Genomic DNA, 13148 nt, shown 5'->3' with positions numbered 1-13148 from the left:
GCAATGACCATTTCCAACAAGAGAGAATCTAATTATTTCCCCTTGACATTCAATGGCAGTACCATCATTGAATCCCCCACCATCAACATCTTGGGAGTATCATTGACCAGAAACTGAACTGGACCAGCCATATAAATACTTTGACTACAAGCGCAGGTCAGAGACAAACTTATACGACGAGTAACTCACCACCTGACTCCAAAGCCTGTTCACCATCTACAAGGCATAAGTCAGGAGTGTGATGGAATACTCATCACTTGCTTGGATGTGTGCAGCTTCAACAACATCAAGAAGCTTGACGCCATCCAGGACAAAGCAATTGCTTGATCAGCATCCCATCCACCACCTTCAAAATTCACTCCCTCCACCACTAACACACAGTGACAGCAGTGTGTACCCTCTAACAAGATACACTGGACCAAGCCTCCTTTGACAGCACCTTCCAAACCCATGACCTCTACCACCGAGGAGGGACAAGGGTAGCAGATACATGAGAATACCATCACCAGGAATCAGTTTAATGAAAGGTGAGTACAGATGTTGATTAGCCTGCTTCCTGTGGTGTACATTCTCCCTGCTCCACATTTGTCAAGTGTGCTCCATCATATGACTCCTCACACCCACTTTAGTTGCAGGAGCAGTCACCCTTCACTTCCTGTACACTTCTTCACCTCCACCACTGCCACTCTATTTATTCACCACTGCCAGTCAACCCAGTACTTATGCAATGTAGCATATCTGTCTGATAATCATGAGTGTTAATGTCATTTATTCACCAGTTGCACTGCATTCATCTGGTGAATAAGTGGTCTTAAATCACTCACTCCTTGTAAGAGAACAGAGTGCAAAACACAAGGGGGAGGGAGATGACTGGCGCTGGCCTGCCACAAATTACACAGCTTACAGATGCAGAGGCAGAGGCCATGGAGATAATTGGCATTGCTGTCAATTGGAGGTAGAGAAACTAGGAAGTCACAGATGCCTGGTGACAGAATTGACAATCATTTCACTTTGTTTAATCAATAACCGATCTATGAGAAGCCTGATTATGGTGATTGTCAAGGTTGCTATTTTGCCAGGAATATTAATTTTTCTTTGTCTTCCAGTGTTTTCACATGTCAAGCAAGAGTCTGCGTGCATGACAATGATTATTCAAATAGAAGACTTCATCCCTCTGAGGTACATCACAGGAGATACAATCATGCAGCAGTGCAAATGCTCGGATTTTGGTGGGTCCAGTTCGATAGTTAGTTGGGTTATCACCAAGCGATTCACAATTCACAAATGAGCACATGCAGGCGCTAGTGGCAGCGACAGCTGTTGAGAGTCTGCAATCACTGGAGGGTGGTGGTGGGTTGGTGCAGTTCTCTGTTCTGTTCAGCTGTGTTTAGGTGCTGAAGCCCAAGTGCCTTCATTACAAAACAGAGCTAGAGCAGCAACTTTGCAAGGTACTGACGATTGCAGAGAGGCTGGAGGAGTTCAATTCCAACAGCTATGGATTAGTGTCGCAAGCAATTGCACGAATGTCAACCATAGGGTGATCGCCTCCATGGCCACACCCAGGAGATCTTTGCTGTCTTAAACATATATCTTATCTGTGGTCTTACACTATGTTGCTGATCTTCATTAAGCTGCTCTCCAGCAGAGCAGTAGGAGTAATGTGGGAAAGACCCAAGAGAGGGATAATGTCGAAAGGGGCATGGAAGTGGGAGCTTCACTCAAAGTGTTCTCACTTCTTGTCCATTGCCTTCAGCCAATGTCCAACATCCGGCCTTGTCTCCTGATGGCTGAGATAGGCGCAGGTGCAGATAGAGCAGTCTTTGGCCAGGCCTTCAGAGGCTCTGAAACCTAGAGGTTGTAGGTTAAAAGCATCTCAGCAGTCATAGCAGGGAACTGTGCAGCCTGCCTGTACCTCTGCAGAAGGAAGCATAAGTTAAAGCAATTGCAATTCTCCAAGGGTATCACATGGGTGTTGGACAAAATGTTATGTTGGTCAGTTCCTTTTTTTGTAATGACATGCAAAATGTATTAATTAGCACAACTTTCACATCTTGCCCATTGTGTCCTAAGTGCCAGCATTCCCTTTCACTTGCTTCATGGTGAATGTCAATACATGATGGGACCCATTGGGCAGACATTCAATGGGTGAATGAATGGTTGGAGGACTGTTTTATGCAAAAGGAGGGAGGTGGAGTGATGGTGTTGGTGGTGGATCAGGCCAGAGGTGAGCCACCATGAGCAGAACTTTCAAGCTATTAGGGTATCCCAGGCAGCAATGTACCTGGCTGGTTTAGCAATGGGTACCCCATCTTCATATTGCTCCTTGTCCTCACCTTCTTCTTCTTCTTCTTCTTCTGTGTTCCCCTTATCAAAGATACTTGACGAGTGCTTTGGTCATGCTCCACCTCTAATCCTCTCCGCTGCACACTGTTATGCAGAATGCAGCACACCACTATGATCCTGGAAACCCTTGCTGTCGGGTACTTAAAGGTGCCTCCAAACCTATCTAGGCATCTGAAATGCATCTCCAACATGCAAGTGGCTTTGTAGATGACATACCTTGTGCACATGTGCCTCTTTTAGTGCTGTTGCACCTCACTTGTGGTGTTCCATGCTATGCTAAGTTTGAAGGGGTTATCCTTTCTCCCCTAAACTATACACTGTTTTAATTCTGTGTCTTCCTATGAAGTGGGTTGGATTGATATTGGATTGCCATGGTGTAATTGCATCATTGACAATTCATAGAATATATGGCACACCCCTGCATGAACCTTTTCTTGTGGTTACATGCCAGCTATACATTGATGTGATGAAATCCTTCGGGTTTTAGAAGACCTGCTGGTTGATCTGGTGGTTCTAGTACTGTCATGTGTGTGTGGCGTCAATGGCACCCTGTACCTGTGGGAAGCCAGCCAAGTAAGTGAATCCAATAGCCAGGGAAAGCTGATATGCTGATGCCTGTTATGACCAATGCAGTTGATAACGTGGAGTTATTTAAAAATCCCAGAGGGAAACTTTAAACAACTGTCATAACCAATAATTTTAAGTGTTATGTTTGAGATGCGACTCTAAATTCAGGAATCAAACCACCAGTTCTCGAAGTTTTACATTAAACTAAATGAAACATTTTATTAATTTACATTGGTTAAAAAATATATATACATGGTTACAAATTACTACTATCATAACTTTTAACAAATTCCCAAACTAATCTCCATTAAAGCAACAGCAACCCATAGGCTTAACCAGACACCAGACAAAGCATTTTCACCTTACAAATTCAAAATGAGGTTCTTTTCATTTTGGTTCCTGTGGAGACAGTTGGAGGCTTACAACTGCCTTTTGATCTCACATTGCCTCTGCTCTGCACACCCAAAAACTGCTGAAGTTATACCTACCGCCCCCATTGAATGTAAATTCTTATTGTATCAACAACCTCTTTGAACTCCTTTTAAAAATGAAACCCCTTTCATAGTACCAATTTTATTAGCAATATAAACATATGGCTAGGTGTCTGCTAGATAGATATCATTTTCACCCCACTTCTTGAATGCTGTATTCAAAAAATGCAAATACACGCTATCTCTCTTACATATCAAAACTGGTACATATCAAAGCAACCAAACTAGCTGGCTTTAATCCAATTAAGACACAATCACAGACTAAACCTCTATTTTAAAAGAAAAATATTTTCCAAAATATATACATTAATAGCTTCATGACAATGCCCTAACAAACAATCCATCCATCACCTTCCTTATACATTTGTGCACAACCAACTGAGAGACTCAGTCGGCTGTGGCACACTGGAAGGAGCCAGAGGCAAAGAAATTAGGGCGGTGGTGACTTTCTCAACAACAGACAATGTGTGGCTACTGGATCCAGCAGAGAACAACTCCTGGAACCCGTCTTCTGGGGGTTAAAGGGCTGCATCTGCAGCTCTTGGTTCCAGTGTGCAACATAATCTCTCCTTGGCCTTGGGCTGGCTGGTGTTCACATGGAAATAGCTTTTTGTTTAAGGCTTTTACAATTTCAGATGACAAGGTTCTCCCTTCCACTCAATGCCCATATGCCAGGAAACATGCAGACCCAGGTCACTCCCATAGCTAAAGAACTGGATCAGAGGGCCACCTCAATCACACAAGCCTCTTGCTACACAGCAGCTAACCATTTTCCATAGTCCTGTTCCTGGAGAGGAATAGAGAAGAAGGAGTTAATTATTTTGAACACATCAGTCACACACGCTTATCAAGGAGAAGCACAATGTGGCAAGTATTACCAGTATGCTGATAACAATTAAAGGACTAAAATTTACTTGCACAGAGGCTGTGCTGTGTCTGGAGATATATTGCTTTTGCTATGCTTTTTTTTTCATTCATGGGATGTGGGCTTCGTTGGCTGGCCAGCATTTATTGCCCATCCCTAGTTTCCCTTGAGAAGGTGGTGGTGATCTGCCTTCTCGAACCGCTGCAGTCCATGTGGTGTAGGCACACCCACAGTGCTGGTAGGAAGGGAGTTTCAGGATTTTGACCCAGCAATAGTGAAGGAACGGCGAAATATTTCCAAGTTAGGATGGTGAGTGACTTGGAGGGTAACTTCCAGATGGTGGTGTTCCCCTGCTGCCCTTGTCCTTGTGGTAGTGGTTGTGGGTTTGGAAGTTGCTGTTGAAGGAGCCTTGGTGAATTCCTGCAGTTCACACTGCTGCTACTGTGCGTCGGTGGTGGAGCGAGTGAATGTTCGTGGATGTGGTGCCAATCAAAGCGCTGCTTTGTCCTGGATGGTGTCAAGCTTCTTGAGTGTTGTGGGAGCTGCACTCATCCAGACAAGTGGGGAGTATTCCATCACACTCCTGACTTGTGCCATGTAGATGGTGGACAGGCTTTGGGGAGTCAGGAGGTGAGTTACTCATCATACGATTCCTAGCCTCTGACCTTCTCTTGTAGCTACAGTATTATATGGCTAGTCCAGTTCAATTTCTGGTCAATGGTAACCCCCAGGATGTTGATAGTGGGGGATTCAGTGATGGTAAAGCCAGTGAACATCAAGGGGCGATGGTTGGGTTCTCTATGTTGGAGATGGTCAATGCCTGACACTTGTGTGGCGTGAATGTTACTTGCCACTAGTCAGCCCAAGCCTGGATATTGTCCAGGTCTTGCTGCATTTGGACATGGACTGTTTCAGTACCTGAGGAGTCGTGGATGGTGCTGAACATTTTGCAATCATCAGCAAACATCCCCACTTCTGACCTTATGATGAAAGGAAAGTCATTCATGAAGCAGCTGAAGATGGTTTGGCCTAGGACACTACCATGAGGAACTCCTGCAGTGATGCCCCGGAGCTGAGATGACTGGCCTCCAACAAGCACAACCATCTTCCTTTCTGCTAGGTATGACTCCAATCAGTGGAGAGTTTTCCCCTGATTCCCATTGACTATAGTTTTGGTCAAATGCAGCTTTGATGTCAAGGGCAGTCACTCTCACCTCACCTCAGGAGTTCAGCTCTTTTGTCCATGTTTGAACTAAGGCTGTAATGGGGTCAGGAGCTATGTGGCTCTGGCAGAACCCAAAGTGGGTGTCAGTGAACAGGTTATTGCTAAGGGAGTGCCGCCTGATAGCACTGTTGATGACCCCTTCTATTACTTTACTGATGATCGAGATTAGACTGATGGGGCGGTAATTGGCCGGGTTGCATTTGTCCTCCCCTTTGTGTACAGGACATACTTGGGCAATTTTCCACATTGCTGGGTCGATGTCAGTGTTGTAGATGTACTGGAACAGCTTGGCTAGGGGTGCGTCAAGTTCTGGAGCACAGGTCTTCAGTACTATTGCCGGAATATCGTCAGGGCCCATAGCCTTTGCAGTATCCAATGCTTTCAGCCGTTTCTTGATATCACGTGGAGTGAATCGAATTGGCTGAAGACATTGTCCCATTATTAAAAAGGGAAGGGATAGACCAGGAAATTGCAGGCCAGTCGGTCTAACCTCGGTGGTGGGGAAGATACTAGAAAGAATTCTGAGGGACCGAATATATTTGCATTTGGAAAGACACGGATTAATTAGGGATAGTCAGCATGGATTTGTTAAGGGAAGGTTGTGTTTGACAAATTTGATTGAATTTTTTAAGGAGGTAACGAGGAGTGTTTTTGAGGGTGATGCATTTGATATGGTCCACGTGGACTTTAACAAGGCTTTTGATAAGGTCCCTCATGGCAGACTGATCAAGAAAGTAAGAACCCATGGGATCCAATTCAAAGTGGCACATTGGATCCAAAATTGGCTGAGAGGCAGGAAGCAGAGGATGATGGTAGAGGGATGTTTCTGTAACTGTAAGTCTGTTTACAGTGGGCTTTCACAGGGCTCGGTGCTGGGGCCCTTGCTGTTTGTGGTGTACATAAATGATTTGGACTTAAATGTAGGGGGTATGATTGAGAAGTTTGTGGATGACACAAAAATTGGTAGGGTGGTAGGATAGCCATAAACTGCGGGAGAATATCAATGGACTGGTCAGATGGACAGAGCAGTGGCAAATGGAACTCATCCCGGAAAAGTGTGAGGTAATGCACTTGGGGAGGGCTAACAAGGCAAGGGATTACACTATGAATGGTAGGACCCTGGAAAGTACTGAAGATCAGAGGGACCTTGGTGTGCATATCCATAGATCCCTGAAGGTAGCAGGGCATGTAGATAAGATGACTAAGAAGACATATGGGATACTTGCCTTCCTTAGCCGAGGCGTAGAATACAAGAGCAGGGAGGTTATGCTGGAACTGAATAAAACACTGGTTAGGCCACAACTGGAGTACTGCGTACAGTTCTGGTCACCACATTATCGGAAGGATGTGATTGCACTGGAGAGGGTGCAGAGGAGATTTACCAGGATGCTGCCTGGGCTAGGGGATCTGAGCTATGAGGAAAGATTGGATAGGCTGGGATTGTTTTCCTTGGAGCAGTGAAGGTTGAGAGGGGATCTGATAGAGGTGTATAAGATTATGAGGTGCATAGATAGGGTGAATTGGAAGGCACTTTTTCCATTAGTAGAGGGGTCAATAACCAGGGGGCATAGATTTAAGGTAAGAGGTAGAAGGCTAAGAGAAGAGTTGAGGAGAAGTTTTTTCACCCAGAGGGTGGTGGGAGTCTGGAACTCACTGCCTGAGAGGGTGGCTGAGTCAGGAACTCTTGTGACATTTAAGAAGTATTTAGATATTCACTTGCCTCCAGGACTCTGGGCCAAGGGCTGGAAAATGGGGTTAGTGTAGTCAGACCTTTGTTGACTACACAATGGTGCTGTAAACGTCTATAAGTCTAGGAGACCCAGTCTAGCAGCTATGTCATTTAGGACTCAGCCAGCTCAGTCAGTAGTGGTGCTACCAAGTCACTCTTGGTGATGGACATTGAAGTCCCCAGAGTATATTCTGCACCCTTGCCACCCTCAGTGCTTCCTCCAAATGGCGTTCAACATAGAGGAATACTGATACATCAGCTGAGGGATGGCGGTGTCATGAAGCTATTCAGAATCACAGAATCATAGAATCACACAGTGCAGAAGAGGCCCTTCGGCCTACCGAGTCTGCACTGACACGTGAGAAACACCTGACCTACCTACCTAATCCTATTTAGCAGCACTTGACCAATAGCCTTCAATGTTATGATGTGCCAAGTGCTCATCCAGGTACTTTTTAAAGGATGTGAGTCAACCCGCCTCCACCACCCTCCCAGGCAGCGCATTCCAGACTGTCACCGCCCTCTGGCTAAAAAAGGTTTTCCTCACATCCCCCCTAAACCTCCTGCCCCTCACCTCAAACTTATGTCCCCTCGTGACTGAACCTTCAACTAAGGGGAACAGCTGCCCCCTATCCGCCCTGTCCATGCCCTTCATAATCTTGTACACCTTGGTCAGGTCACCCCTCAGTCTTCTCTGCTCCAACGAGAACAACCCAAGTCTATCCAACTTCTCTTCATAACTTAAATGTTTCATCCCAGGCAACATCCTGGTGAGTCTCCTCTGCACCCCCTCCAGTGCAATCACATCCTTCCTATAATGTGGCAACCAGAACTGCACACAGTACTCCAGCTGTGGCCTCACCAAGGTTCTATACAACTCCAACATGATCTCCCTACTTTTGTAATCTATGTCTCGATTGATAAAGGCAAGTATCCCATATGCCTTTTTCACCACCCCATAAACATGCCCCTCTGCCTTCAGAGATCTATGGACACACACACCAAGGTCCCTTTGTTCCTCAGAACGTTCTAGTGTCATGCCATTCATTGAATACTTCCTTGTCAAATTACTCCTTCCAAAGTGTATCACCTCACACTTTGCAGGGTTAAATTCCATCTGCCACTTATCTGCCCATTTGACCATCCTGTCTATATCTTCCTGTAGCCCAAGACACTCAACCTCACTGTTAACCACCCGGCCAATCTTTATGTCATCCACAAATTTATTAATCCTACCCCCAACATAGTCATCTATGTCGTTCATATAAATGACTAATAATAGGGGACCCAGCACAGATCCCTGTGGTACGCTACTGAACACTGGCTTCCAGTCACTAAAGCATCCATCTGTCATCACCCTCTGTCTCCTACAACTAAGCCAATTTTGAATCCACCTCATGAAATTACCCTGTATCCCATCTGCATTTGCCTTCTTTATAAGTCTCCTATGTGGGATTTTGTCAAAGGCTTTGCTGAAATCCATATAAACTACATCAACTGCACTACACTCATCTACACACCTGGTCACCTTCTCAAAAAATTCAATCAAATTTGTTAGGCATGACCTCCCTCTGACAAAGCCATGCTGACTATCCTTGCTCAAACTTGCCTGTCCAAGTGGAGATAGATTCTCTCCTTCAGTATTTTCTCCAATAGTTTCCCTACCACTGAAGTACTGGCTTGTAGTTCCCTGGCTTATCTCTACAAGCCTTCTTAAATAGCAGAACCACATTAGCTGTTCTCCAGTCCTCTGGCACCTCCCCCGTGGCCAGAGAGGAATTAAAAATTCGGGTCAGAGCCCCTGCGATCTCCTCCCTTGCCTCCCTCAGCAGTCTGGGACACAAATCATCTGGACCTGGAGATTTGTCCACTTTTAAGCCTGCCAACACCTCCAATACCTCATCACTCCCTATATCAATTTGCTCAAGAACCTCGCAGTCTCTCTCCCCGAGTTCAAAATCTCACCCTCATTCTCTCGGGTGAAGACGGATGTGAAGCATTCGTTCAACACTCTACCGATGTCCTCTGGCTCCACCCATAGATTGTTCCCTTGGTCCCTAATGGGCCCTACTCTTTCCCTAGTTATCCTTTTCCTATCGATATACTTACAGAATATCTTGGGATTTTCCCTACTTTTACCAGCAAGAGCTTTCTCATATCCCCTCTTTGCTCTCCTAATTGATTTCTTAAGCTCCACCCTGCACTATCTGTATTCCACTAACCCTAACCCTAACCCTAACCCTAATGCCTCTGCTGATTTGCTTCCCTTGTACCTGCTAAAAGCCTCTCTTTTCCTTCTCATCATATCCTGAATATCTCTGGTCATCCATGGTCCTCTGAGCTTGTTACTCCTTCCTATCACCCTAGAGGGAACATGTTGGGCCTGTACCCTCCCCATTTCCTTTTGGAACACCCCCCCCCCCGCCAGCCCTCTGTAGATTTCCCCACAAGTAGCTGTTCCCAGTCTACCTTGGCCAGATCCTGCCTTATTTTACTAAAATACGTTCTCCCGCAATCCAAAACAATTTTTTGCAACTTATCTATTTCTTTGCCCATAACAAGCTTAAATTGTACCATGTTAATGTATATAATATTTTCAAAAACATTTTTCTTTTAAAACAGAGGTTTGGTCTGCGGGTATGTCTTATTTGGATTAAAGCCAGCTAGTTTGGGTGCTTTGATTTGTACTAGTTTTGACAAGTAAAGGAGATAGCATGCATTTGCATTTTTTGAATAGAACTTGATGGCCATCTAGCAGCTACCAAGCCATACGTTTGCATTACTAATAAAATTGGTACTATGAAAGGGTTTTCATTGTTAAAAGGTGGAGTTCAAAGAGGCTGTTGAGACAATGAGAATTTGAATTCAATCAGTGGTGGTAGGTATAACTTCAGTAGTTTTTAGCTGTGAAGGCAGAGGCAATGTAAGATCAAAAGGCAGCTGCAAGCCTCCAACTGGCTCCACAGTGAAAAGAACCTCATTTTGAATTTGTAAGGTAAAAATGCTTTGCCTGGTGTTTGATTAAGTCTATGGGCTGCCGTTGCTTTAATGGGGATGAGTTTGGGAATTTGTTAAAAGTTATGATAGTAGTAATTTGTAGCCATGTGTACATATATTTTAACCTGTATAAATTAATAAAATGTTTCATTTAGTTTAATGTAAACCTCGAGAACTGGTGGTCTGATTTCTGAATTTAAGGTCGCATCTCAAACATAACACTCAAAATTAACTGATTTCTTCTCCACTGATGCTGCCAGACCTGCTGAGTTTTTCCAGGTAATTCTGTTTTTGTTTTGGATTTCCAGCATCCGCAGTAGCTTTTAGCTTTTTGTTTTTATCTCAAAATTATTGGTTATGACAGTTGTTTAAAGTTTCCCTCTGGGATTTAAAAAAAATAACTCCACTTTACCAACTGCATCGGTCATAACATCTGGAGGCTCATCGGGGATTAAATTATATTTCTAATTCCTTGATAGGTTAGGAATTTGTGGATCCTAAAGCTTACGAGTATGAAAGGCATTTTGAATTCAGGAGTTGGTGAGGTATTTTAGAAGTGGTGAGACTGCAAGCTGGCTTTGGCAAGTGCTCAGACTTGTCTGGGAGTAGAAGAGATAACTCTGAGTGAGTTGGAGAAAATAACCAAAAGTAAGTTAACAGAGTTGGCGGATAAGCTACAATTGGGGTTACCTGCAGGAGCTAGGAGATCTGATATAGTTAAAAGTATAGAACAGCATCTACAGTTGGAAGTGAAACCTGACACTAGTAAGTCACAGCTGGTGGTAGTGAGACTTCAGTTGCAAATGAAAAAGCATGAATTAGAAGCAAAGGACCAAGAAATGGCTCTTAAAAGGGAATTTGAAATTGCGAAGATGGAGAAGGAGGAAAGAGAAAGAGAGAGAGAGAATTCCAAATGCAAATGTTGGCAGTTAGAAAAGTGACGTCAGTCGGTGAGGAAGGATTTGTCAATAGAGTGAATCCAGTGGGGATATATTTAAATCTGTACAAGCTCTTCTGAAGTTTGAGGAAACAGATATTAAAGCATTCTTTATCTCATTTGAGAAGCTAGCTAAACAGATGAAATGGCCACAGGATTACTGGGCGTTATTACTACAATCTAAGTTATTAGGTAGGGAGCTTGAGGTATATGCTTCGCTTTCAGAAGAAACGTTAGTGAATTATGATGTGGTGAAAAAAGCTATTTTGAGTGCATAAGAGTTGGTTCCTGAAGCATACAGGCAGATATTTAGGAATATGACAAAATAGCATAGGCAAACTTATATTGAGTTTGAAAGAGTAAAACAAAGTAATTTTGACCGGTGGATACGGGCGTTAAAAATAGAGACAACATATGCAGCTCTTAGGAAAGTCATTCTTATGGAAGAATTTAAAGATTCAATCCCTTTGGTAGTGATAACTCATGTGTAGGAACAGAGGGTTGATTCTGTAAGACAAGCAGCAGAGATAGCTGATGAGTTAGTTCATAGAGCTAAAACTTTTTCTGTCACCATTTCAAATTGGAAAAGGATAAAAAGTGAGAAGGTGAAAGGAAGGCAGGTAGTCAGGGAAGAGGAGTAGCTGCAAGTTCCCAGGAAGTTTTATCTCAGAACAAAAAGGAAGGCGCTGAAGGTAGAAGTGACATTCGAAAATTTAGGTGTTTTCATTGTAATAAAGTGGGGCACACAAAGTCAGTGTGTTGGAGGTTGCAGGAAAAATCTGTAGGAATTATTGGAGTACAGAAAAGCTTTGGAAGTAAAAGTACTGTGGGTTCTGAGGTTCAGGTACAGGAGAAACCAATGGTTTGTGTACAGGTGAAACAGGGAGAATCAGTGAAAGGTAAAGGAGTGGGAATGTGTACACAGTTTACTCAAGAAAATTCTGAGGAGCAGGTTGCAGGAATGTTTTAAGACTTTGTATGTGAAGGGAAAGTCTTTCCATGTGTATAGGGTGGAGTCGGTAAAGATGTTAAAATATTAAGAGACACAGGGGCTAGTCAATCCTTAATGTTGTGGGACAATGATATTTGTTGTTCAGAGGGAGTGCTGCAGGAGAAGGTAATAATAAATCAGGTTCATTGAAATGCTAAATCTATTGCATTGTGGAAGGTAAATTTAAAGAGCAAATGGAAGAATGGTGAAGTTATAGTTGGAGTGGTGGAAAAATTGTCCATTGCTGGGGTTCAATTTATTCTGGGTAATGATATAGCTGCATTGCAAATGTTGGTGATGCCTGTGGCAGTTGAGCAGCCTGTAGAAGTGTTTTCAACAGAAGTGCTACAGAAGGAACATCCTGGATTGTTTCCTGATTGTGCTATAACAAGATCAAAAGCCCATAGGGAAGAAAAAATAAACAAGATAAGCAGGCAGTTCAAAGGCAAGAAGAACGTGTTGAAATCCAATTAGCTGGCACTGTATTTGATAACATTGTTCAGGAGGAATGAATGCAGGACAGTTCAGTTGAAGTGTTTAACTCAAAGAGGTTAGTGGAGTTATAGAAAAATGATTTGCAATTAAAACAGTTATATCAGAAAGCTTATTCAGAAACCGAGGCAAAATGTATTCCAGTATGTTATCTTCGAGGAAATATGTTAATGAGAAAATGGAGGTCGGATTACATCTCAGCAAATGAAAGCTGGAGGGAGGTGCAACAGATTGTTATCCCATTAGAGTATAAAAATGAGATTCTGAGGATTGCTGATGAAATTCTAATGGGGGGACAATAAAGAATTAGGAAAACACAGGAAAAGATACAAAGGTTTTTTTTGGCCAGGATTGCATAGGGATGTAGTCAAATTCTGTAGAACCTGTCATATATGCCACGTAACAGGAAAAGCACAAGCAGTGATTAAGCCTGTGCCTTTAATTCCAATACCAACATTTGAACAACCTTTTACTAGGGTCATGATTGATTGTGTAGGACCCCTCCCTAAGA

At 43.5% G+C, this 13148-nt stretch overlaps 1 protein-coding gene and 1 long non-coding RNA gene across 2 annotated transcripts in view; one reads left to right on the top strand and one right to left on the bottom strand.

The window, feature by feature from the left end:
• LOC144678758 (uncharacterized) overlaps positions 1-13148 on the top strand; it is a 41901-nt gene that overhangs the window by 25635 nt on the left and 3118 nt on the right. Inside the window, exon 3 of the long non-coding RNA XR_013576175.1 lies at positions 10697-10865. This is a non-coding gene — a long non-coding RNA (uncharacterized LOC144678758). The remainder of the gene's footprint in view (positions 1-10696; positions 10866-13148) is intronic.
• cobl (cordon-bleu WH2 repeat protein) overlaps positions 4052-13148 on the bottom strand; it is a 536382-nt gene continuing 527285 nt past the window's right edge. The window contains exon 14 of the mRNA XM_078538621.1: positions 4052-4188. Within this exon, the coding sequence (XP_078394747.1) occupies positions 4153-4188 (36 nt within the window). The 3' untranslated portion in view covers positions 4052-4152. The remainder of the gene's footprint in view (positions 4189-13148) is intronic.

The sequence above is a fragment of the Cetorhinus maximus genome, chromosome 3, assembly GCF_964194155.1.
Source record: "Cetorhinus maximus chromosome 3, sCetMax3.hap1.1, whole genome shotgun sequence".
Classification (NCBI taxonomy): domain Eukaryota; kingdom Metazoa; phylum Chordata; class Chondrichthyes; order Lamniformes; family Cetorhinidae; genus Cetorhinus; species Cetorhinus maximus.
Note: the sequence above shows the minus strand (reverse complement) of the source record. Positions and strands in the feature narration are given on the sequence as shown.